Source organism: Colius striatus, chromosome 1 (genome assembly GCF_028858725.1).
Source record: "Colius striatus isolate bColStr4 chromosome 1, bColStr4.1.hap1, whole genome shotgun sequence".
NCBI classification, from domain to species: Eukaryota; Metazoa; Chordata; class Aves; order Coliiformes; family Coliidae; genus Colius; species Colius striatus.
In genome coordinates, this window is record NC_084759.1 from 144,288,711 (window position 1) to 144,316,222 (window position 27,512).

A 27,512-nucleotide genomic window follows, 5' to 3' on the forward strand; every position below is an offset into this window, starting at 1 on the left:
GCTGAAAAAGATAATGGGTGTCAGGAAAGGCCATCAACAAATTTGCTTTTTTGGGGTAAGTGTCACACTGCCAGATACATGGCTAACAGTTTGTTAAGTAGATTACAGTCTATTCTGCAGAAGTTGCTACAACTGATTAACAAAACAAGATGTAACAAAACATGTGCTTTACCTCTTTTACTTTTCTGCTCCGTGTTCCAAAACAGCCTGGTGTTTTATCACTGTTAGAAATATTTCTTCTTTGGATATATATGCTCTGGGCATAGCTCTCAGGGAGCTCTATCTCTAGCTGGTAGGAAAGATTGTGAAGAATGCACACACAGTTCTCTGTGGCCTAAAATAACAAAAGAATGGAAATCTTGAAAGCTTTGGCATGTGTTGAAGGGACATGCAGAGACATGGGAAAAACTTTCATTCTTGGATCTTCAACAACTACCTGCAGAGCTTCTAATGGCTTACAGAAGAGTTAGTCTTTATGCCAGTGATCCACAAGACTGCATGTACACTGATAAATGAAACATGCCTTGGGATGTTTCTGAGCACTGAGGCCAACTGACACACAAGGCTTGCATTTGTAGTGGAGAGCGTGCCTGCTGGAAACGGTCCTGGGACATTATAATTCCTGAACTGTACCTGGGAATTGTTTGGGCGAGTGCTATTTGGCACAGACCAGAAGTGTGCCAGGGAACATTTAAGAGCTTAAGAGTAAAGACAATCACGTACACACCTCGCCATAGTGTCAGCAAAAACAAAGCTTTGTATTTTTTCTAAGGAGGAAACACTTTTCTGTGGTAGAAGGCTTTTTTTAATTAGGTGTGCCTTTCTGGGCACAGCTAAGGTCAAGTCTAACACTTCTGAGTGATGAGTCTCATGGCAAATAGCTTTATTAGTGGTTCCTCCTTTTTTGAATGTAAAAAAGTAATGAGCGGTTTTAAGACAAAATGCAGCAGGGAGCTATTGGCATAAGCGTAATGCACTGGGTTCTCCCTGAAGCTAATGGCACTGAATACAGGGAGACGGAGAAGCTCAAGTAACTAATCCTAGAATAGTGCTATAAATGTGCCATGTAATTACCACTACACAGTACAAGTTGTAGCAGGCACACCAGAAGTGCCTCACAAGCTGCAGATAATCTTCTCATAAGTGATGGCTAGTCTTCTCTCTCAACTTCACCCAGTTACAAGACAAGCATCTAGTCTAAGTTCAGTGTTCACCTGCAGTCAATGTGGGAGGAAGAGAATGAGAGGAATTGACTCCTGGAGGTGTACATCTCCGTGTAGTTACTGGTTTAGGTAACAACTATAATGTGTAACAAACTTATGAAAATTCATCCCATTCTAAATGATGCAAGCTCCTTGATCTCACTTCCACTCAAAGGGATTTAGGTTCTTCATTTCCTAAGGGTTATATAGCACTAAATATATAGGAGAGTAACCAGATTAACTTTTAAGCTCTAGTTAGCTCCCTGAGACAACAAAAAAGATAATATCCTCAGGTGTTTCAGTATCTCTGAAAGCTGTGAATTTATCTCACTTCAAAAAAAGAACTTAAGTTTCTAACTCTCTCTAGGGATTCTGAAAATGTTTTCCCAGTGCTAATATATGTTATTGTTTTAGATTGCAGGATAAAAGTACTCTAAAATGCTTCTTACTGGACTTTCATCTTTGGTGTCAGTTCTAAAAGCCCTGCAAATATAACATAACTTTGGCAGTTGCATCACAATTGTTTCTAAACATCAGTTAAAAAAACAACAACAACAACAACAACAAAACACAACCCAAAAAAGCTCAATTTCCCCTAGGAAAAGAACTTTAATCTCAAGGAATACCTTGTCATTAGGCTCATGGTCTGCAATAGCTCCTTGAATGTAATACACAAGAGAATCAATCAAGCCGTTGCATTCTCTCATCTTTTTCCTTCCTTCCGGGCCGGCAGAGCTCATGTTTCTGTGCAGGAAGGAATATGTTGGTGAAAAGAGATGTAGTCAAAGATATTTTCTTGTGCCCTTCTGACAAACTTTCCCAACTAAATCTTAGCGGAAGTTAAGGCTGATTGCCTCCTTTCTTCAGAGCTGTAAGATAATCTGAGCCTCTGCTAAGTGAAACTTTCACTTCAGTGCACTCCCAGACAAAAAACACGAAGCACTTCAGAAAAAAAAAAACTCTTGTGCTTGGATGGATAAGGTAAGACCTCATCCAAATCTTCACCTCAGTATTGAATGAATCCTTTTTAAACAGTAAAAAAAACCAGGACTTTTTCATTATTCCATTTTTAGTTATGTTTTTAATATTTAGGACAGTAGCTATGTCAAAGTATCAAGGAAAGAGACCTGTAAAAACTTCCATGCACGCAACTGTCCTTTAGGATTTACCTACAAGGAACCAGTTCCTGATCCAAGATGACCCTTTGACAGACAGATGTTCAGAGAGTTTTAGCAACATTTGCACATTAATATGTTCAGATAACCAATGTCAGTTACGGGGCCAGCTTCACATGGCAATTCAGGTGCGCACAGAAATGCTTTGAGGGGTGCTAGAAGGTAGGAGGGCAGGCAAAGACAGTTGAGATGATAGGTCAGAGCAGCTGCCCCAGTCCCATAGAAGTCACACAGCAATGTGAGACAAGGAAAAGGAAAAAAAACACCCTGCTCAGCTGACTCACAGCTTCCCACAGAGGCAGCTGGCATCTGAGCAGAAAAAAAGCTGAAGCCACTAGAAGCTGTTCAGGAAGAGGCAAACGCCAGATGCCTTCTGCAGATGCCTTTTGCTGTTCTACCACTGCAGCTCAGACACTGCTCTGCACATCTTCTGCTTCCTCCAGACACAAAGGAAGCCACTTTTCCCCTGGTTTTCAAGTAACATTTTCTGTGCTTTGTGGTAACCCAAGTACAACTTGAAAATGAATTATGAAGTGATTTAGAAATTCTTGAAAAGCCACACACTTGCTGCTTGAAGTTTGGCTCTAAATAAGCCACTGATTTCCAGGGAAGTAACAACACCATTTTAAGGTATAATTATTTTTACAACTGAACAAACTCCGAATTATGGAATGCTGGAACTATAAATCTAGGCCTCATTATTTTGGACACCCGCAGCTCTTCTGGCCAAAAAGCTGCTCACAGTATCACATTTCACCTTCTTTGTTTGAAATAACATTAAGTATATCCCAATCTTAGCATCCACCACAAATAAAAAGAGACATGTTCTTTTAGATAGTTTCAGGGTGTTTATTTTACATGCTTACTTTACCCACTGGAAATTACAATGGTTTATATACTCTCAGTTCTGGGGTTTTTTTGCTCCTGGAATTACATATTCAGATCTAATACTAATGGACTGTAATTATAGCTTTAGTTTAGGTCATTCTGTTAACAATATCACTATTTCTGAGTTCCTTTATTCTCTCATTGAATTATCTATCATAGAATCAATATTCAGATTCCTTAACATGGTCTACTATGGATATCACTTTGGAATGTAATTTTACCTATAAATGTCACATTGGAGGCATGTCATCCTTTGTAAGTGTATGGTTATGCTGACAGAAATGTACATGTAACAGCCCTACTAGCACATAGCAAAAATAGTTGCTGAGGCACACAGACTAAAAATACTACTAAAAGATAAGCATGGAATTGCCCTCATCAAAGACACTTCAGCTGATACAATATTTTGTTTTGTCACAGTACACGATTCTAATAATCTCTGAACTTTTGACAACTATGATCACATTGAATGTCTGTGGAAGGAGAGAGAATCTCCTGGCCCTGCTGTCTACCATGCATATGGTAAGACACATACCATTCTAGCTCAGGTGGTAGAGAAGAAGCTGATGCTCAACTGTTCACCAAGCCAGAGGTATCAGTGTGTGACTGTGTGCACATCTGTACACATATGGCCATTCCATTCTCCACTTTTCCCTGTTTTCTTATCACCACAATGTGGACTGGGAAGGGAAGAGCTCCTGCTCTCCCACTTACTCAATTACAGCAGTAACCATTTTACTCTGAATAGAGTCAGAACTGATTTGAAGGCAAACCTCAGTTGACAGTTTAAATGTCACAGAATTTATCCTGTGCATAAAATGAAGCACAAATTGTAAAAAAATAACAACTGGAAGCAAAGGCAACATTTTTAGTAGAAAATTGAGAAACTGACTTTTTGGCTTCCCAAGATATGAGGTTCTTGACAACTGGAACACCTCCCTCTGAGCTCAGGAACTGGTAGTGGAGCTCGTGAAGGCCCTTGAAATATTCAGTGCCTGTTATTTCCATGTTTGGGCTGACTCAGTACTGTGGCTCATGGCAACCCCCATGGTGAGCCTTCAGGGCTACCTAGAAATCTTCAGATCTGCTATGCAAGTTTGCTTCCCTTGCATTTCATAAGAAGTACACTGAGACAAATACATCCATGCTAAAAAAAGGATCAGTTGGAGTCAAGATCAAGACCCTTATCATAGCAAAACTCTCCTGCTACCCAATTTCTGGTATCTCTACCCTACTTTGATACTGAATGTTTGGGCTAATGTTGCACAGAGAATGCAACCTCAGGGAGATTGCTGGTAGTAGGGATCATCTCCTTTGAATGACTCAGAACTTACACTTTAACATCATTCAGCTATTACAAATCCCTGACATGTCATGCTTAAACATGGAAATCCTGGTGACATGCCCAAACTATTCCGCATACTCATGTAGATGCATCATGTCTATCTACATGCCTCATAGCTCATCCCATATCTGCTGCTTCTGTTTTCTTTTGCAGGCATTCATAGTGTCACTGTATCTGTAACCAAAATAGCCATTTGCCTACGTTCCTGTGACATTTGTGGAAAATCAGCCAATTCCCTACTGGGAAATATTGTTTTGATCCAGATATGTGAGATAAATACAAAGAAATATAACATAGTAAAAGCAAGCGTGATTTTGAAAGAAACAGAACAATAATTTATGTTCAGTTGGATTGCAAATGACACCAAATGAAAGGGATACTCCCTTTAAGCCGGTGTTGAATCACACTCTGGCCGACTATGTTGGAAAAGGTATTTTGTACTGCTGTTAATGACCCACACGATGACAAGAAGACAGCTTTTGCTCCTGGAACTCATTCTGATACAAGTGGTAATTTGAATTTACCTCAATTACATGATAACAATTGCCTGAAGTAGTTTGTGAAATTCTATTCCCTTCATGCCTTACACAGCTCAGAAATGAAACAGGGAGGGAAAGGTATCCAGGGTTCTACTTAGCAACTGCAGGCGCCAGGCTGCAAGCTTCTTGCTGGAAACAATAAAATTCCTTTCAGGAATTGGGGAAGCAGATAATATGAAGAATGGGCAAGAGAAGATAAGAATGGATGGAAATAAACTTCAAGGAGTGGCAATGCTATGCAAGAGGTCTTAGTTCAAAGACTTGTTATCAGAAGTCATTCGTTTTATGTTCTCTCTTGGAAGCTTCCATTACGAAATTGAGCTGCCATTACACTTTTCAGCACACAGTGAGAGCTTTGGCTTCACTTCTCCCAGAGCAAATGAAAGCAGAGGTTTATGAAGCCTCCTGGTCTGAAATGCAATAGTACTACTTCCTCCAACTAGAGCTTTCCATCGTCCTTGTGGGTCACTGTGTAATTCACAAAGAGCTTAAAAGGAAGCTGGGACAAAGTGTGAAAAATAATAACAGAAAAGGAAGAGTTACTTCTATTTCACTGTCTGGGGAACCAGGAACAGAGCGTTTAGCTGCCTTCTCCAGAGACAGTTGTCTAGAAAATTTTGAAGAATTAGGATATATAGAGCCACAGGATGCTCCAATTACAGACGACCTAAAAAGGAGGACTCTGTAATGAAACACAGCAGCTGTGATTGCTAGCTCCAATACTTTAACGAAGTGTTTTGCAGGATGAAATGTGACCACTAAACATATATTTTGTAAAGTTCAGCACTGAAGAACTTTTGGGAACAGGTCTTTCAAGGCAAAAATATTTCAAGGCAAAAACAGAACAAGACCACTATAAGTTTTCAAGCTATAATACAGACAGCCTTCTACTAAGCCTTCCTTTTAATCAGAGGAAGAGTCATGCCAGAAATTCACTGGTATATATAAATAATATTCAAACCCATATATCCTGCATGCTGTTGGTATCTTATCTGTTCAGATTCAGAGAAGGAGTATGGAGGAGGAGGCTAAGTACCTTGAAGATTTCTACCTATTTTATTGGAACTGGAGACACAATTATTATGTGTAGGATTTTCAGGCCAAGAAAAAGTCACTTTACCTTTAAAATCTGACAAGATTGGTCTACAAAAGTCTGCAATACTCCTCTAGGTAGTTAACACACCAGTATTACTTGTTGAGCTTGTCGTCAGGCAACCAGTGAAGTCTTTGATTTGGCTAATTCTACATGTTCAAGGCACAGTACATTTTATCATATTTCAGGACTGAACACTTCCATTACTTATTCTAAATGATAATGCAGAATTATGTGGTATATACAGCTTCTTTTTATTATGTTTTGTGACATGTGACTTCAGTAAAACTGTGTCAGAAGCAAAACATTAAGACAAATTGCAGTTCTAGAGAATGGAACTAACAATCTCTTCTAACATCAGACTTCCCTATCTGCATATACTGACACAGTCAGCCGAGATTCAGGCTTTCACAATGCTTCTGGCAATAACTGTTAAGCAGAACATGGACTGTTCTGGTCATTCACTCATTACAGTGTCAATATCTGCAATACTATCTGCTAGATCTGGATTCATTTCTCCTACTGAAATTCTGTCAAAGAGGATGAAGAGAGCTTTAATTTATCAGTTGGTAACTGTGTGGCACATCACATACGCCCGTGTCAGATGATAGTGTTAGTTTGGTCTATGGGTGTCTCTTTCAGTCAAAAGGGGTATGTAAATTTTGGAAAAGAAATTTTGGCTTCTTTTGAAAAGAAGTCCTCTAAGTAAGTGCTGTACGATGCATAACATATTGCACTTCAAAGTGCTATTTTTTACCCTTGAATTGAAGCTGCAGGCTATAGACTTTATCAACATGCACAACAAACATGTTGGTATTACAAAAGAGAAGACTAATTACAGTTTTATATTCCAGTAAATATATATATTCTTTAAACATATTCATTGCTAGGAACATTCTCTCAGTGTACAGGGTTTTTTTTTTTACTTTGTGGTGTGCTCTTCTTTTAGTTCTTGGCATTTCTTTGTGTAGAGATTTTTTTTTTTAATTTATACAAAAGGAATAAATACTTCTAGTGGTCTAATTTGAGAGGTGTGTGAATTTCTGATAGAGAGATACAAACTGATTAATCTTTAAAATCTCACATATTTGGTCTATACAAATACGGCAAGCTTCATTAATAACTGTCCTCTGCTAGAAAGTACATTGATGATCCTGCAGATCAACCTCACCTCTGAATTGTCAAGTCTTTCTTGTTCTAATTATAGATTTCAGTGTTCAAGATCTTAAAAATAAGAATAATTAGAATATGGACATCATTTTAAAAATTGGTAATGTATCCTTGGGCAGTTTATCTAGTTATCTAGATAAGGGCAGTTAGAGAGATTTTTCATTAAGGCCGCAGAGCTAATTGCAGCTCTTGAGTAGCCCCATTCACTGATTTTCTGTACAGAGTAAGGTATGTTCAGAAACTATTTTTATTTAATTCAAAACAGCTTGACTACTGTTAAGCCTTTTTGGTCACATATCAAGCCAAGTTGCTGCAGCAAATTCAGAAAATGCAATACCACAGTCAAATGAGAATGATCCTGTGCCTGCTCCCTCAGCTGCCTCACAGGGAGGAGATGGTTCCAGAGTCCAAACAAAGGAGAGGAGCAGGTCAAATCACCACAGAGCAGCAGCCCTAACAACCAGACTTGTTTTTTGTACAAATGCAGTTTGGCCTAATTAATATAAAAAAAAAAAAGACAACCTGCTTTATTTCATTGACAACACCACTAGCACTAGCTACAGAGGTTATATTATAGGTAGTTAATGTTTCTCTGTACTTGTGTTTGAGCCATCAGAGTAAATAAAAATTAATGATTACTTAGGGATGAAGTTAATTAGTAGTTAGTGGGCTGATAGGAGTTCCTGCAGAAAAAGGTGCTTTATTGTTGAGTATTTTGTATACCTAACAATGCATTTGTCTGCTGAAACCACACGAGTCAGACACAGAGCTGTTTACACAGTAAAATCTCATGCAATACAGATACAACCGCTCTCCTATAGGACATGTTAGCAAAGCAGGTGTGTGTAAGGCAAAACTGGGCAGCTTCCCAGTCTCTACATTTCAACTTTAATTCCTTGTACTTCACTAAAAAAAGTTTAAAACTCAGGCCATGCTCATGTACTCATATATTACTCATTAATATCCTTTCACACATTTTTGTATGTGTGAACAAAAGACATGCATCTGTGATACTCTAAATTTGTATTTACTTAATGTGCAATGACTTTGAAGTCACAAATGTAAAGGCCCACAGTTTTATGGACTGTTATTTTTAAAGGTGTTTCTATTAAAAATGTGATTTTTATACTTTAACCATTTAGCAGTGTGTTTACTGAGGCCTCTGGTGTTCCTCTACAGCAGCTGCTACTGCGTTCATGAGGCTATTAACTGATTGTAGTAGTAAATACACAACTGTAAATCTATTCGTCCACCCTGTGGCTGCACCTTGGCCTTGATTTACTTGAGCTTGTGCAAAAAGTCAGACAAGACTTACTTTGGTTTAAAATATGTCTTTTTTCCTAATTTAGGTTAAGTCCTTTTCTAATCAGTTTGTCTATAGATTATAATACATCAAAGTAAGTATCCTTGGCAGTAGCTGAAAACTCAACACTTCCCTGTGCTTGTAGGTACCATTACATCCTTTCATCTGTTTGGATGAGAAGTGATTATGGCTCAGGATTATCCAAAGGGTCCTTGGAGATGACGCTGAATATAACAATTACTTGTGGTTTATATTCCAAGTAGAAAAAAGGAATGATTTAGACACTGCAGAGTGTGTTCCGCCTAGTACTCAAAGGATTGCTCCAGTGCCTGGTAAGGCTGACAGGACTTGGTAAGTATTATAGCAGGTGAGCACAAATGGCAGAAAACACTGCAGTCCCATTAATACCCAATATTGCTGTAGATAAACATGACTTGCTCACTCTCTTGAAAGAAAACTCCAGGTACGTGTTGTCTTACTGATGGACCTGTGACACCAGAACTAATCCTTCAAGTATGTTAGTCTTTTGGTAACCCAAATGGAACTTACAGAGCTATACAACAGTAAAGTGCAAGGGCAAGGAATTGTGAGAGGAAGTTGTCAACTTTGTGCTTCTTATGAGAAATGCTGACACTCCTAGGTGTCTGAACCTCAGACTGCTCAAAGGACCTGCTCACAATGAGTTATCCACTATAAACAGCATTACCACCACTTGAATGAAACATATGACAACAAATTTCTGTTGAGGCTACTCTGAAACAGCGATATGTGAATACAGTGTATTTTCTTTATTCCTTATAGAAGACTAGTTTCTTGTTTATATAGACTCAAATTCTCTGGAAGCATGTGATAATAAAAATCCTCTAACTTCCTATAACTGTGTTTTGCTCCAGCACAACTAAGAAATTGTGTTTCAAATAAATAAACCTTACTGCTTTATCTGCTATAGTCTAGGACTCTTCATGGGATTTTGCACTGTTACTTTTCAACAAATGCAATCATAAATCTGTTCTGCAAGTCAGAAGTACAAATACTCAAGCTATGTTTAAGAGAGTTTGAGTTTGTAGAGTATAGAGTAGGTTTGTACACCTATAGATAGAGCAAGCACATTTTTACACGACTTCAGTGGACAGCCATTTTTTAACACTTTAAAACTTTAAAAATCAAAATGAAGCAGGGATTGTCCATGAAAAAGGTACAAAGTGCTTATAAATGAATCTTTTATCCCAGAATCACTAAGTAAGTAGTGTCATTCTGTGATTATATGGGTTGAAGAATTTCGTAACCTGTGGAAATGTCAATCTTGTATTTATATCAGCAGATCATACAACTTTAGACTCAGGCTTTAAAGGTCACCATGCCATACATCCAGTAGAGCACTGTTCTCCCCAGGGGGTGCACAAGATAGCCCATTGGGGTGTGGGAAACAAATATTTTTGTACCATTAAGAAATAAAACTTTTAAAATGAAAATAATGTTTATTTCATCTTAATATCACCCTTCAAAGTTTCTGGTTTTATAATGGACATAATACTTTAGTACAGATATTTAACTTATAAATAAATAAATAAATATACATGTGCTGAGGAAGTGTTCTCAAAAGCTTTTTACTGATAGGGGTGTATGACAAAAAAAAAATGAGAGACCACTGCACAATTCTTAAAATAACTTTAAAAGACTTACAGGGGTTTAAAGTTTCTTTTAAGTTACTGTTAACTTTTCTCCAGTGCTCCCTTATAATAGCAGTCCTACAACCAGCTTTGGTTTTGCTGCTGTCATCATCAGTCAGGGGCTAATAATGCAATATTGTACCTCATGCCAACTACTGTTATTCAGAGAAGGATCTCTGACTTCAATGCAAGTATGCACTGCAACCAAGCCTCTGAATACTATCTTTTGTTATGGGTGTATTTAGTCTGTAGAGTATGCATCAAATGAATACATAGGAGCTTTATAAAGAAAACTGTTTTCATTGTATTGAGCAGTAATTCTTCTGGTCTGATATGAGACATTTCTAAATATGACCTGTATGCAAACTCTTTTGTTGGTGCCATCAAAGTTCAAAGCAAGAAAGAAAGTGTGCAGGCCTGTTTTATCGCCACTACTGTTTTGGGTAGCTGTAGACTGAGTACTCACCTCAAGCATCCTGTGGCATTGTAGAATATATCAGGGTCGATTAAAACACTTGACTTTGGGTAATCTCTATCTGGCCAGCCCGAGTAAGGGATGAGAACAGCTTCAGTCAGCGTCTGCAGGGCTTCTCTAATCAAGAGGTGCTTCAGTTGGTCATTGGAGGACAAATTCCACAACAAACCTGCAATATCCAAAATAAAATCAGAGTGGCTAAAAGCCTCCTCCACAGTTTGAAAGACGTAATCTCAAACTCCTTGAAGTTATCAAGTGAAGGAGCCTGCCTGGCACTTAATATCATAAACGGTAGCAGAAGAATTCACCAGCTGTGACCCGATGACATTGAAATGAGTCAAAAAAAAGGCACAATTACCCAAGTAATTCCAGTTAGATCTCTAATGCCCCACCCAGAAGTGCAGTTTTTTTCCTCTGCTGTGCAGTGACCATCTGCAGCAATCACCTTCTCCTTTACCAAAGTAAACACAAGATAAACAGAGCTGACACTACTGACACCAGTGAGCATTCTCCACACTTCCAAGGAGGAATGTGGCCCTTCTGGATGCCTGGAGGACTAGTTGCATTTCCAAGTACAGACTAATGAGTGGGAAAGTAAACTCACATGCAAAAGGAGTAGATGAGGGTTACACAGAATGAGTTTACAGGTCTTAGGAAATCTACTGGAAGACAGGAGATGAGCATTACCAAAATTTTCTAACACTTAACAGCAAAATTCTTCCTAGGATGGAAAGCTGTCAAACACTAGTTGGATGTACTTAAGCAAATCATTAAGTAACACTAAATACTTTGTCTGCTCACAATCTCCAAACAGCAAAAGAAATCTCAAATACAATCTTGTATAATTGATCAGCTTTGCTTATGTTCTATTCTAACAATTATTTTTTGAGTACTCTTCCCCTGGAAGAAGACACGTATTTCTGCTTTTCACTACAAAGGCATTCATTGTTTCCCCAGCTTGCTGCTCTAAGTTTCACAGACCTCCTCCTTCAAACATTGGCAGACTATTAGTGAATGTTCCTTTCATCAGTTCACAACAACAAAAAAATGTTTCTTTTGTATCTCCTTACACTTTGAATTTAATTTCAGCTATTGTGAGCAACAGTAAAATCAAAACAAAAGCCAGCCAGAAGCAGCCCATTCCTTCTTCTGCGATCAACCCTTCAACTTCTGAATTAAGGGATAAAAGGAAGAATGTACTTTCCTGAAGGATAAGTAAGGCTTACAGGAAATCAGACAAGCAGTCCAAAGGGTAAGGGAAGCAGGTTAAGAGAGAATGACACAAATGCAAGGGCACAAGAACAGAGTATCATATCGAAGGGAACAAATGCCTTTTCAGTTATAGACAGATACCTGAACAGAATAGAATAGAAATGTCAGAATGGAATTTAAGATGTTGCTCACACTGTAAGTTTTCCAACAAAAATCCTACCTTTACCCACAGGCACTGACTCACTTGGCTCAGAAGGATTCTCTCAGTACATTCTGGGTGTGGATGAATTTGTTCACATTAAAAAATATCTTTAGGAGTGGGCTCTTTCCTTGCAGCTACTCTATACTGTATCCCTAAGGGCACAGTTTTCTCTGAGATGGTTATTTGGGAAAATGGGTGGAGTCTCCTTCTAAGTTTATGTTGCTTTTAATGACAGTTCTGTTTGTGCTGTAGTCTTTCCCGCAGGCAAAAATATATTTCATTTCTTAGATTTATGCTGCATGATAACAAGATCAAGATGCTAGATACTCCCTGGAGGCTCATCTGGCTTACCTTCAAAAGATAATATTTCATTTTTTTTCTCATGCCAGAGCCATCTTCTGTTCCTCAGCATGCTCTCCATATACTACAAAACACCATTCCTGTCTTGGCTCCTGCAGTGTCTCCAAGTGACATCCTCTCCTACTATTCAGGACTAATCTCATTCCTTTCCTAAGAGATTGGCAAGAAGCTTGTCAGCCATACAAAGGACAGAGCCTACAGTTCCTTTACTTGTATCAATGATTTTATGAAGCTAGCAAATTCTGGCAATGTGATCTTGATGAGGTCTTATTCCCCCTAAGAAGAGATCACATATGCACTGAAATTGCAGAGAGGAACATGGTAGCTATTTTCTGCACAGAGGCATTAGGCAAACCAGTCCATGGCAGCTTTCAAATCACTGTCATAAGCACAAAGCCATTGTGGTGAGGGTACTGGTTTCATGTTTTTTGTGTGTTCTCCTGGTATGCTCAGACTGTGAGGCAGGACACAGCACTTGATATAATCAGCATTTATCTCCATACATTTTTACTCTATCAGTCTTTCCATCAGACAATATAAGGCACACTGCATGACTATACTCAGACTGTATTCTTCAGCCCAGGTCTTAAAGAAAATACAGGTTGTAAAAAATATTCTTTGAGAACATATGATATGGTCTAATATTAGGCAGGTTTGGTAACACTGATAGTACTAATAAGCCAGTGACCTTAAACATAAACGTGTAAAGCTAAAATGTACTTATCTCACACACACAAGATCATATTTCTGACAGGTAATGAAGTATGGTATGAGAAAACTGTGTCTCGGAGTTTGAACATTCTTATCTCCAACAACTTCCTTCTCTTTGTGTGTTTTTGTTCAGTGCAGTACCTTGGTACCATGCTTCCTACACAGATGTAGAAACAAAAAGCTTTCCTCTGCTGAGCTTAGACTTCTTTATTAATGAGCAACGCAGAAGTCTCTAATTTACAGTCAAAGTAGGCAAGTAATAAGTATGATGTGGAAAGACAGAGTTGTTTCTCATGTTGACCAGGTGGAAGCCCAGAGGTTCTCTATTAACCCTTTCCTGGAAGCATTACAAGACTGCAGTGCGATTCCACTACCCCTGTAGGAAGCCAAAGGCAATACAAGAGGAGAAACAAAACTTGTAGGTGAGCCATGAGTCAGACAGGGAACCATTGCAAGGTTTAATCACTTTGGTAGAAAGGCACTCAGAGGTTTGCATTGTGGTTTGAAAAGCCTTTTGTTGCAGCATTTCTTGGGCTACATGGGCAATCTGTACAGGACAGCAATTCCAGTGTTTCTTAGGTATCAGTGTACATTCCAAGGTCATCCAGAAGCACTGCATATGCTTAACGGTGACTGTCTACCTCCTGTCTGCAGTCCACTCCTGCCTGCCTTTGAAGCGTGAGCTGGGAAAGTGTCTGGAAGCAAAATTAATATTCTGATAGAAATGAATTCAACTTTGTAGGTTCCTGGAAGCTTGCTGGGGAGTTGGAAGGATTGTTCAACTGATGGCAAAAAATATTTTGTCCTAGTGCCATTTTCACCAAGGGACCCAGTGTACTTCCTCCTGACTCCACATTTGAACAAAATGAGAAATATTCCTCTCTTCACATATTTTAAAGCCATCCCTTGCAACCAATAGGCATGAAAGTATATCAGAATATTTTGCTTTATGCAAACTACAACATCCTACTCAATATTGTTGATGTCTTGTATAGTCTTGTATGTTTTGTAAGCAAAAATTCATGTTCAATGACACTAGTAGTTGCAGAAGATGTCTCTTCATCCACTTTTACACTGGTGAAGGGGAAGATAGTAATATTCACAATATTCATATGAGTTATCTTGCACAAACAGTTGGTTTGTCAGAAATGATGAAACTGCTAGCAAGAAAAAGCACTAGCTTTTTGGCCACGGTACCACCATTTTCACTGCTTCCCTCACTGATGTGTAAGAGAACTAAGAGAAAAGACACTATAAAATAAGTTACTGAATGACACAATTCTGCCTCTGATGAATGTGAAAAACTTGAAAACATTTTAATGTTGCAGAGCTGTAGAACTGTGCCAAAAGACCCAACAATACAAAGCTTTGTTCTCCAGCTTAGGGAGCACAGTATTTCAAATACTCAAAAGAATGCAGAATTACAGAAGGTCTCAACATGCCTTTGATTCAAGGTAGAGTTGCTTGACACCTTCTGTATCTTTTCAAGCACTATTATTGTAATAGCTTGTGTTCCTGGTATCTTTAAAGATCGTTTGAAATAAATCTCCATTCATTTATTCATAATGCTTTCTTCTATTTATAAAATAGAAACCTGCCCTACCTTTGCATGCTAGCTATAAAGAATGTGGGTAACAAGCAGTTGACTTCCCAGAGACACACTATTGTCAAACAGGAGTGCAGGGATGAAGTTGTGGGCATTTCTTAACCGGCTGTTGCAAAGCCAAAACGGTAGTAAGCATAGGTTTCTTTGTGAGTAATTGTGAACATTTGCTCTCACCATTCCTCCTGCTACACTGATGTACAACAAGAGGTGTAATATGGAGTTTCTGATCCACAGAGCTCCTCCTTCAAAATTGCAATGGTCTGTACTCATGTTTAACAGTTCTTCACGGACATTAGAAATGAAAGGATGAGAACATAAGCCTTGCAAAGACTGAATCTAGATTGCAGGTCACTCCACTGATAGCTCTGCATGATCTTTAGACAAATGGATATTCTGCAGGAATTCTCTTCCCTGCACAGAGAAAGGAAGCATGCCATTGCTGTGGCTGAGTTTTCTGCTTGTCATAGACCTGAGAAGACAGACTTGGGTGTAAACAGCCTGAAGTGAGACAGCTCAGAGTAGAAATTTGGGGCAGTAGAGTTTGTGGGAAGTAAGACAATAACTTTTTATCCACAGCACCTGACAGTTCTGAAGGACAGTCTTCAGCAAGGAGCTTCCAGTGTGCACAGATCATGTAGTGTCAAAAAGGGAGGGCTCAGCTTCCGTATAAGTAGCGATCATTAATTATAGTCCCAGGTACTTCTGGGATTGCTGCAATCACTGCTCACAAAAATGGTTCTACAGAATCTGCTATTTGGAGCATCACTTTCTTTTCTGGAATATCTAGGACTTTATGCTTCCTGCAAACAAATACATTCCTGTAAACAAATGTTACTTTTGAAGAAGGTTTAAGAGGAGAAGTTGCAGTTCCTAGTCTCTTCTTATTGTCTTAAAGACTGGACCTTGGAATTTCACCCTAAGGGAAAAGCTTAGAATAAGTGACAATGTTCTTGTAGTCATTAAACATTGGCCTAAGTAAACAATCATGTACTGCAGATGGAAAGCTTGTGCACTACTTAAAGCACTTCATGCTTAACTGCACAGAAAACAGTACCTGTTATTTGCTTTTTAGTCTCTACGTCTCTGGTGTGTTGGAGTAGGCGTAGCAAGAGTGGGATCCCTTTCTGCTCCGACACTTCCAGTTTGTTGTCATTGTCCTCAAACACTAAGTTTCTCAGAGCACCACATGCTGCCCGCTGAATGTCCTCGTTCTGAGTGTCAAGAAGCTGTAAAAGTTTGGGGATTCCACCAAGAGAGAAAACCTGTGAGGAAAACAGAACACAGCAGAGAATAATTAGATACTGTAAATGACAAACTCCACCCTTCCCCTTTAAATATCTTTAGTAGTAGGAACTTTTTACGTTTGTTCCTACTTGAAAGACTTGAAGAACGGATCATTAATCTTTTGGACATATCTGTTAACTTCTGGGCTTTCATATGAGTCATAGTTAAAATCCACAACTAAGGGAGGCATCATATTTTAATAATTAATGTAAGGGAATGAAACTAAATCTCTTATAGCTTTGCTGCAGATTTGCACTTTCTGACAAGACATTTAATTGCTCCGTATTTTAGCTTCTGTGTTGGTGAAATGGATAGCTGAGATTTTACTCTGGAACATTTATAAACAGCTTTTAAATTTCTGGTTGTAAAATATTCCTGATATGCCAACTTTGGGCTTTTTTTCTGAGCAATCAGCCTGATGGGAAAAATGTATTTTTCCCTGTTCATTTCTGTGCCTGTATTGAAAATGTATTCAACATGAATATATTATACTTAATTCTTCTTCTCTGTGGCATATTGAGGAAAAAAAGTAAACCAGTAAAGTAAAAAATGTTAGGTAGCTACTGAACCACTCACACTTAAAAATAACTGCTCTTCAGTGTCTAATTCTTTAGAAAATGAGGGTTTGGCCCCAAATAAATGAAGAATTAAAAAGATTTTCCTCTAGAGCAGCTCTACAGAAACAAAGAGTTTCTGAGTTTTACATGTTGTGGCAAATGATAACTCCTTGATGAGCTGTGAGGTGACATAAGGAAGCTTTGGCTTATTTAGAAATCAGTTTACTGTGGAAAATACATTGTATTCAGGTATAAGTGAGGATGGTTTCCTCCAGCATCTCAAAATGCCACATAGTTTTATGGACAAAATTATCCTTGTGCTGAATCAACGGCATGTAAATGATTTAGAAATCTGATACTCAACTGTTTTGAGTAGTCCAGAGTTTAAAGAATTCAATACAACCAACAGATCTTGACAACATCAAGAAATTAAATGTAACAAAGCTTTTTGCCCTCCATACCCTGGAAAACTATACTGCCCACTTGCCTTTCCTCTGATTTGGTTGTACAAAAGACACGGCTTCTTGCTGCCATGTTGCTGACCTGATTCCCCTTGCATTCATTCAGCAATCATTTGGATGCTAACAGAGTGAAATACAGAAATATATATCTTGAGGTAAGTGGAGCATGGAGCATACTGAAAGCTCATCAATCTATTTTATTACAGTAGATAAGCCCTTTTGACACCAATAGCTGGTTGGTTTCCTTACACATTTATGCAGACTTTCTGTTGGCAATTTTAAGGGTTTTATGGCTGTTGTAGAAGTGGTTCTATTTTAACCTAATGTGCAGAGGAGAATTTACAAAGGCATTGATTGATCATTCTACATCTTCATTGGTAGACAAAATTCACTAAAATTCTGTAAGATCACAAGTTCACAAGAAGAAAAAAAGAAAAGTCACTAGACCCACAGATTATGAAGTATCAGGGAACAAAGCATTGGGAGGCACAGAAAAGGAATGCAGGCTGGAAGACTAAAAAGGAGAAGTGAGACTGACAACGTGAACAAGTCTGATAGGCATCAAACATCAAAACTCAGATAGGATATGTGGGATAGACAGGAAAACAGGAAAAGTTTTCAAGTTTAACTCTTTCACTTATCCACTTGTTTTCCCAGAAAGCTGCCTGAGAGGTTTGAATAATAAACCACTTTCAAGCATTCGGTTCTGAAGCTTTGTTCTCAGACTGAAGTTCAGGCTGTTAATTGTACTGGTGTTTTTTTTCCTAAAACAAACTTCCATGTACTGTGAAGCAAGCTAAAACTATCAAAGGACTGAGTGATGTTTGTCACTGAACTGGACTGCATATATGTGAATATGGAGTTAAAGCTGAGATTACCTGTTAAAAACACTGAGTGTATTACAAAATAAAACAGGTCTAAGAATTTATTTTTTTTAAATGGCTGAAATAGCATTTATTCAATTACCTTACACATTAATATACAGAACTGTTCAGCAAGAGGACCATAATTGTGTTTGATAATGAAATTTAAAGAGAAAAACTTGTAAGAGACTTAAAAAATGTGGGTAATCCGAACAATATATTAGTGTATTTGTGTGGTCCCAGCAAGTCCTTATGAAATTTGGCTTAACTATACACTATATTAATGCATTCATGCAGACCTAGCAAACCTTGAAACTTGGAAAAGTTTGCACTGTACTCCCAGAGTTTTCTTTTCTGGGATATTTCTGTACCAGCAGTGTAAGGATGCCAGTCAAAAATGAGAGACAGGAGCAACTGTATTAACTGTATTCTAGAGTTCAGACTCTAGAACTTACAAAGGCTGGAAGAAACATGTTCATTTGTCCTGAAAAAGGACTGACTAAGTGGATATACACTTAGCAGCCTTAACACATATGAAAACTCATTATCAAAGGGACAGAAAAATAGGCATTTTTCTCAATATCCATCAAGATAAAATAGAAACTAATCAACTCATTTGCAAAAGGGAGAATTAAGTTATACCTTGGGAACAACTGGTAAAGGGTAGCAAAGCTCTTTGCCTGCAGGAGCTTGTGGGATACTAACCAATGGGATAATTATCCGTAATTACAGGTGGCTTGGATGAATTCTTACCCTACATTTCTATATCTCTCATCACAAAATACTAAAGATCACATTTTTTTGCTAGCATAGAACAATGCTATTCCACAAATTTAAAAGAATGTGCATTAAAAAGCATCAGCATATTTTAGGGAAAATATTCAACATTGGTATCCCAGAAGGTTTCTTGGAGTGTCTTTTTTTTTCATGTTGGTACACGGTACAGAAAGTTATTTTCTCTACCTGATTCTAACTGGCATAAAAATAATGACTTACCTTTCTTCTGGCTTCTGCTTTCTGGAAGCACTCATGCTGTATGAAAGTCACTGCAGCAAGGATCCTAGGTGTGGATTGTGTATTTTCATTCTTCAGTATGCTCACTGCACGCTCCAGAGTCATCTCCCCTTCTGGGCTCCTTGAAGTATAGACAGAGAAAATACAGTGAAACAAGACTGCAGAAAAATCATAATTTAGCCTGTGAAATTTCTTGTAGCACCAAGATGTTCATCTTTTTCAAGTAAATTTAGCTTTTCTTAGAAAATTATTCCAATAGCAGAAAACATTATGAAAGCTTTAAGATATAACAATGCTCTGAGGGAAAAGAAAATCGTAAACAGAAGTGTTGCAATAATGAGAGGTTCTGGACAAAGCAAGTCATGGTTCAAATGATAAAAACAAAATGAAAACATCACTGGATGATCTAAAGGAGGCCACAAGTAAATCAGAGTGTCTTTTACTGATAATGAAGATACTGTGATGTTTTTCTCCGTAACATGACAATTCCTTTTTTTTTTATATTTGTTTTCACACCTTTCTTCAGTTTCTCAGTTCCCAGACTACATAAATGCAAGGCTCAACACCTGATTTTTCAAGCTTGTAGAAGTTCTAGTCTGGAAGAGATGGGCAAAGCCTTTTTTCAGGTGGGACAAAAAAAACCCACCACTTGTTCAATTGATTAGGTACATCGTCTGTGGTAGGATCAAAAACGTGAGTCTATTTTCCTCCCAGCTTTCAGCATGTTTGCTTGAATGATAATAATGTAAGACAACCATATGAAATGTTAAAAAGAAAGGTCATCGGAGCCCTCAGTGAATGGAAAATAAAACAATTCATGCACAATCAGGTGCATTAGGTCTGGGACAGGTGGTTATGTTTCCCAGCCTTTTTATTTACTTTTTCTTTCAAATACTCTGCACCTTGAGAAAAAGAAAACAAACAAGACTAAAATGGGGAAAAAAGAAAAAGTAGACAAACCCGTGAGTATTCTCATTTTTTTTTAATACCAAACAGTTTTGTAGAACTGGATTCCAGGCTAGCTAGACAGGGATGAGATGGCAGTATGTGAACCACAGTGAAACAAGTAGAGTCATTGGTATTAATTTCCTACTTTAGAGCTACCAGAATCAGAATAGTTTACTTTATAATCATCTCACTGAATGCATCGAAAATTAGAAATTTTGACACAATTACCTTTTACGTTAAAATAGGTGCATGGGAAACAAATTAGATTAAATGAATTTATTTTTCCTTTCAACTAAGCAGAACTATTAAATATTAAACAGTGTGCAGAAACATGAAATACAGAATGTTTTTATACCGAGAAAAGAAACATTACTAAAGTATGTGTTTGTGGGCTACCCCAGGAGTCACTCGGTTCTTCAGCTGAGACTGTCTTAATAATGCACTGGCAGGAGTGAAAAGGCCTGAAGTCCAGGTTTGCCGAGAATGGGCTGCAGAGGAGCAAGGTACATGAACCAGGCAGAAGTCAGGAAGATTTCTCACAGGAAACATTGCTCTAAAAATGCAATGAAATCTGATGCTTTTCCCCAAAATACTTTTGATGAACTCATGGGCTCTGAGGCAAAAAATGGATTTTGATGGAATTTTTCCTGCCAGCTACACTGTAAATCAGCATCAGTTGCTTGCCTTTGCTAAGGCAAAGAACAATTAGTATGGCTGCAAGGACAGCAAAGAAACAGAGAACTTTTTTGATGCACCAGTTGCAAATGAAATTCCACCCTGAGGTGTCCACCTGCCTTTATACTTCCCTTTGGTAAAAACCGTATTAATTATTTTCTTCTCCCCTCCTCTCAGTCAGTGTTTTGAGTAAATACGCTGCATCTTTAGGTGCTGAGCATGCTTGCAAAACACGAAGATGAAATGAAGAGGACAGTGTGTCGAGGATGTCAATGGAGAGGTTAAATCAAAATGAAACTAGAAAGAACTACAGTTAATATGTCTAGTGTCCTGAGTCCTGGTCTGGAAATTTTTACATTTTACAGATTTTCAGCCTTTACTTCAGCCCAGATTTAAAACAAAGTAGCCACTAAATTACTGTTAAGTTGCAAGTTGGATATACTGATCACAAACCTGCTTAAAGAACAATGAGTAACGAAAAAAAAGCCGGGTCATATTTCTTCTAAGTGGAACAGAAAAACAGGCTTTTCAAGTTTGGCTTTTAGCCAGATTTCTTAAATCAACAAGGATTTTGTGACCATGTTACATATGTACACATGTGAGCATGCCTACCTGCCTGTTAAGTCACTGCAATTACCTTGACCAAATTCAGTCACCTTCTACAGAGTGGGCACACATCTTTAATGTATTAAATTGTGAATTATTTCAGTGACTAACAGCAGAGAAGAACTTCATCCATGCGTTTTCCAAGGTCAAGATTGTGGCATGAGCTCATCCCTCATGAGATACCAGAGAACCTAAGTGGCGACAGCCTCAGAATGCCAAGGATGTCCCAGAATAGTAAAGGTCCATCAGCACTCACTGCCAAGCTGAGACAAACACATGGACAGCCAGAGATAAACTGCTAAATGCTGGGTATGAAGATCTGTTTTGAGATGGAGGGTAGCCCACCATTCGCCACAGTTATTCCCTCATGGGTGATACTCCTTCATGGGCAGTAGCCAAAATCTTCCTCTCTTTTTGTGCACTGCCATACCAGGATTGCTCTCCCATGCATATAAATAACATTTGCTAGCGTTTTATCTGACAGTAATAAAGGCTGCGATACAATCTTTGACCCTCAACAGTATTCATAAAGTTGCAGCACCCAAACTGTTATTAAACTAGAATTTGATGCAATGACTGTATGTTACCATCAAAACATTTACAGGCAAACTTAATAGACACATAGCTGATTAGCGTGTGTAATGACAACAAATAAACGGACATTTAGGTAATGGTTGTTAAACAGAACAATGATTTGACAAGTTCTGGCTTCACGTTAACTAACAGATACATATACACTGAGATATATATACACTGTGCTGTCTATTGATTTTGTGACCTTTTTTAAACTTTGGGTAGAATAAATCTATCTATCAACTAAAGCAGGAGACATGCAACACTAAATTAAATAGATGTACTGATATAAATTAAATCTGCAAACATCTGTAAAAGGACTGTAGGGGTTTTCACAGCACCGTCAAATGTTTTCCTCTGTAATTTCCAGCAAAAGCTGAAGTTAAAAACTGGCACTTAAGGAATTATGTTGTCAAAAAGATTGCTGTTAGGTCACAAATCTTCCACCTGAGCTCAGCATGGTCTTGAGAAAGCCACTTGCACAATGACTGAAGACAGATGTTTACATTTGCAGGTATGAAAAACACTTTGTTTTACGTTTGTGCAGCAGATGGACAGAATCCAGTTTTTGCACCTGCAAAAGAAGAACCAAAATTGCTCCTGCACGAAATTGAATATGAAAAATTTTGCTTGTGGCTCAGAAATGCACTCAAGAATGTGCTTGAATTTAAGTAAGTGATTAAGTCAATGGGATATATGCCTGTTTTTAAGTTGTCTTACTGAGAAACAAAGTCCTGAAACAAAGTTCAACATTACTACTCCCAAATCTCTAGCTGTGGTGAGCTCTCAGCTGTTTGTTGTTTTTTGTGGGTTTTTTTCTGAACTTGCTGTGAAGACTGAACACATTAAGACTCCCATCAGTATCAGAAGTCTTAAGTTGTAATCGTCCAGAGGCAGAATTTTTGATCCAGATCAGACGTAGGCACACAAACACGTATGTTTGTAAATGTAATCATAACAAACTAGATGTAACAGACAACAGTGATATCAGATGATATCTTATACAGCAGCAAATTGAGAAAAAGAAGAAAGATAGCCTTCAACAAAATGAAGTAATGGCTACATAGTTACAGAAAAAGAGATATTTCCTAATAATACTGTAGTAAATTATACTGATTAACATACTTAAGAATCACAGAATGGTAGGGATTGGAAGGGATCTTTAGACACCATCTAGTCCAACTCCTCTGCAGAAGTAGGTTCACCTAGATCAGGTCACATGGGAACACATCCAGGCAGGTCTTGAAGATCTCCAAGGAAGGAGACTCCACACCCTCCCTGGACAGCCTGTAACCTGAAACTTTGGTATCCTATTTGGATTATGAAAAAACAAGAAACCACAGTAAACCGTGCAAGTAACTACTTCCTGTTTACCAAGCAACTTGTTCTGTCCATTGAACTTTAAGGCCTCTGGAAATACTCAGAATTATTTTAAAATGAAAAATATATTAATTCTTGAGTGGTGGAATTTCAGAACTGATAAATTTTCTCTTTTGAAAATGGAACTGATTTTAAACATTGTGAAACCTTCTCTGAAAGGGAATTTCATGGGAAAAAAAAAAGATTTTTTTTTCTTTAAGAATGCTTCTAGAATTTTAAACTATTTTCCTTTGGGAAATTTCCGCTGGGAATTTCCACCATGGAGCTAACAGAGTTGCAAATTAAAATACCATCCTCTGAGCATCTAGGATCTCATGGTATTGAGAAGCTCTGGAATTCTGAGATTCAGAGCAGTTTATATTTGTTCCAGGTATGGATATTACTACAAAGACAAGAGAAATTTCTGCCCATGCTTTACTGAAGTTTATAAAAACTAAAAAGTTTCCTTGAAACCGTGAAGGATTTTAAACTGTGAATCCACCAAAAGTTGCTTCAGTGGTAGATTTCTGACCTATTTTTGTGAGAACTAGTGCTGAAATCATCCAGTCTCTTATGAACACAAAATTTACCAATCCATGACTGTAGCAGTGTGACTTAGGTCATTAATTACTCAGTAACTACTTCATGTCTCCTTATAAAACTGATTAATTTTTGACAAAACCGGGTCCCAAAACTGAGCAGAAGGAATGGACCCTACAGTATATACATCCACATAGGTTTTTTCTCCTTTTCCTATTTCACTGGAAGTGGATTTTTAAAAGCAAATCCACTTTCTGCATCCTCTGCACTAACATTTCATATCCTGTGTTGGCTGCTGAACCATAAGTTGTCAGTTCACTTTCTCTTTTTAAACAGGTACCTTTCAACTGTGACAGCCCAGAACCAAAGCAGGTCCTTCATTGTTCTTACCCTAGCTGAGATCCATTGATGGTGACTTGTTCACTCTGCGGGAAACCATTCCTCCCTGCTGCTGCCACAGCAGCCGTTAATGGTAACTTCTTCCCATCTGTTTCTACGGTGACATTCGTTACTGAAGCTGGCTGTGAAGCTTCCCTCCTGGTCTGTGTGCTTCTCAAAGTAGTTTGGTACCAGCTGGACCTTAAAGATTGCCTGTTCTGAGACCCCAAACGAGAAGCAATTGGTGATCTCACTTGTCCCACCGCACTGCCTGAGGTCAGGTAGTTCTCTTTCTCCAAAAGGTTGCTCATACTGCGACTGTTGCCTGCTTGGTGGTATAGAGGTACAGTGGGGTTGGGGTAGGCACCATCAAAGACAGCATCATTAATAGCCCCCATGTGGGAGTGTCTCTTAAAGGAGCGTCCCCTGTTCACTGAATCACGAAGAGTGTAACCAGCAATCTCAGACCGAGCGTATCTTGGTGGGATAGTCCCATTGGTTATCCTGCTATCTCCATGCCTCATGGAGAAGCCAGTTGAAATCCCTCCACCATAATGAAAATCACTGGACACATATGCCAAACTTTCAGGACATCGTTGGGGTGAAACCTCTAGTCTCTTCAGAGGCTGTCTTTGAGCTCTCTCTTCCATTGTCCTGTAAGTCATCCTTGTTCCCCAGCCATTTGCGTAAGAGGATGGTGAGGCCACCTGTTCAAGATGCATAAACGGAGTCAAGTAAGATCGCAGCATTTAGAATTAATATCAAGGACACCAAACATAAAAAGTAAAGGTAAGAATTCTAAGGTCTGCTATCAGAATCAGAAAACAAAATATAAACATTGCAACAATTGTATGTGAAATGAGATTCTGCACCACTTCTTTGTATCTGACTAATGGAGACAGGAAGAAGCATGGTCTAAACATTAATAAATAAAGTCTAAGGATGTAGACTTCTGTCATTAAATCAAAATATGTAAGTCAATTATGTCTAGTGGCAAATGGTCTGCTTATTAATGGAGATTTCAGTTTCAGATTGAAACTAAATTCATGGCTGTCCAATAGATAGTGGAAAATTAATCAGTTGGATATTAAAATACTGTACTAAAGTGCCTGCATATGGTTATTAAACTTATTAATATAAGGTTATTTAGCCATCCTGTTCACTTTGTGGTAGGATATAGTAACAAGAGATAGTTTCTTCCCCATTTGTCTAACCTTTTAAAAATTAAGGAGATTACAAAACACTCTAAGGAAACCAAAATGACCATTTCACCATTTCAATGATTTTGCTTTTCCTGTCCCTTAATGGCAAGGATAGTAATGGATCATCAACTCACTTTATAATTGCCCCTTTTCTAAATTCAACAAACACTTCCTTTCACCTTTTTTTTTAGGATGTGTCTTCAAGATTTTTGGTGTTTAGGTCCCTTTTGGGGCCTCTCCAATTTTTCTACCTTTTTTATGCTATAAATTGGATACCATATTCTACTCAAGACCTTCCAGTAATAAATCAGCTTAGGAGACTATCTGGCCTTGAAATATAAGAGTCACAGCCCAATTTTTAAAAAATTAGTAAGCACAGTGGCATCCAACTATAAATCAAAGCTCCATCTTTTTCATTTCCATGTTATACTGAAGTTTCATAATATTAAGGGCATTTCTGAGAGGTAAACTGAGAAGCTTACACCAGTTATTAATTGAAGGGTGCTTAGTAGATAGACTGAAATCCCTTAATTTCACTGTTAACTGAGGGTGATAAATAGACTTAAAAAAGGAGTAAAAGTTGCTGGAACTAGTAGACTGAGGAAAGGATCATTGGATGTATCTGTTTATTTTACAGAAGCTATGCAAGGATATCTTTATATTTTGTTTGGAGACAAGGAAATTAATGCTTTTGTGAAATATTAGACCTTGTGGCTTTTTCTGGCTTTTATACAGGACAAATAGTCTCTCTCTTTCTTTAAAAAAAACCAGATATTTTTATTTTTCTCCTTTCTGGAAAACTGTAGTATTTTCTTGTGGTTCTTATGTCACCTCTAGTTTTCCCCTTGTTCCTCTTGTTTTGTTTGATTCACATCAAATATTATGGACTGTATGATAGGTGAAAACAGAAGATAGGAAGACAGAGCTGCTTCATGGACTGTCCCGAAATTGAGCTATTTCTTTTAATGATAATAAGCCATTCTTGAGTAGTATAAAATTAAGAAACTGGTTCCCTTGTGTGCAGTTATTTATTAAATAAATACTTTTTTCTCAAGCTGAATTGTTTTCGGTTTACAAATGTTGATCATGCAGCAGTGCTGCTATTGAGCCACATGTAGATTTCCAAGTCACATGATTAATCCCTGAAATAGGTTCATATCAGTCATGAGCTGTGTTACAAAAAAACAAGGAAAATTGCCCAAAACAACAAGTGAATTTATGATGAGACAGCTTGGAAACACAACTGTATTGCAAAGACTATACTGCTGAAATTTTTGTAGTGCTAAAACAGGTTACAATAGCATTATTTTAAATAATAAGAAATTATATGAAACACTCTACCTGTCTTCATCCAACTAAAGCAATCTGTTTTCCTGTGCTTTTGGATGCTTAATTCCCTTCCACCACATTCCCTGTCATTTGCAACCCTGCATGATTGCTGGACTTCCTCTAGCAATCTCTCACTGTTCAGCTGGGTGAACAGCAGCATGGCTTCCGGCTGCTTCGAGCTACTGATGTGCAGACTGACCTGCTGCCTGGTGGGACAGATGAAGATCTGACTTTTCACACCCTTTACCTTAGTAGGGTGTTAACACAGATTTTCATTTCCTATCCTGATGTCAATTCTCACAAAAATGACAGGACTGCAAAAAAGCCCATCTGTATGACTGAGCTGAATACAGCCACTGGGTCAAGAAGTCACTGGAAAGGTGGAAAATGTTAACAAATCCCAGTTATAAAGCCCTTGTTTTCTAGAAATCAGGCTTTAAAAAACAATCAACCAAGCAAACAAACCTTGAAACACTATTTGTGGTAATAGAATGAATAAGCTATGCATGTGATATTATATTTACTTTATTAATTTTCCTCTTTTCCTCACCTGGTTTGACTGGTAGTATGAGAAACCATATGGAGTTCTTGGTGCAAAATCATTTTCAGTAATTCCCATGTTATAGACACGCTCTGGAACACTGGATGCACGGTGCAAACTGCCTGTAAACAAAGACTAATGTTAGTAAGACTTAAACAAACCATGATGTTGTTTAAAAAGGACGATTCACAGTACTAGGGCAACGTCCTAGTCTGCACTGCCATTAATATG

General features: G+C 38.1%; 1 protein-coding gene across 1 annotated transcript in view; it reads right to left on the reverse strand.

The window, feature by feature from the left end:
• Positions 1–27,512, reverse strand: part of PKP2 (plakophilin 2) — a 42,560-nt gene that overhangs the window by 6,821 nt on the left and 8,227 nt on the right. The window contains exons 2-8 of the mRNA XM_062010729.1: positions 27,291–27,403; positions 24,222–24,916; positions 19,113–19,251; positions 16,006–16,213; positions 10,852–11,029; positions 1,829–1,946; positions 173–334 (exon numbers count right to left, since the gene is read on the reverse strand). Of these exons, the coding sequence (XP_061866713.1) occupies positions 173–334; positions 1,829–1,946; positions 10,852–11,029; positions 16,006–16,213; positions 19,113–19,251; positions 24,222–24,916; positions 27,291–27,403 (1,613 nt within the window). The remainder of the gene's footprint in view (positions 1–172; positions 335–1,828; positions 1,947–10,851; positions 11,030–16,005; positions 16,214–19,112; positions 19,252–24,221; positions 24,917–27,290; positions 27,404–27,512) is intronic.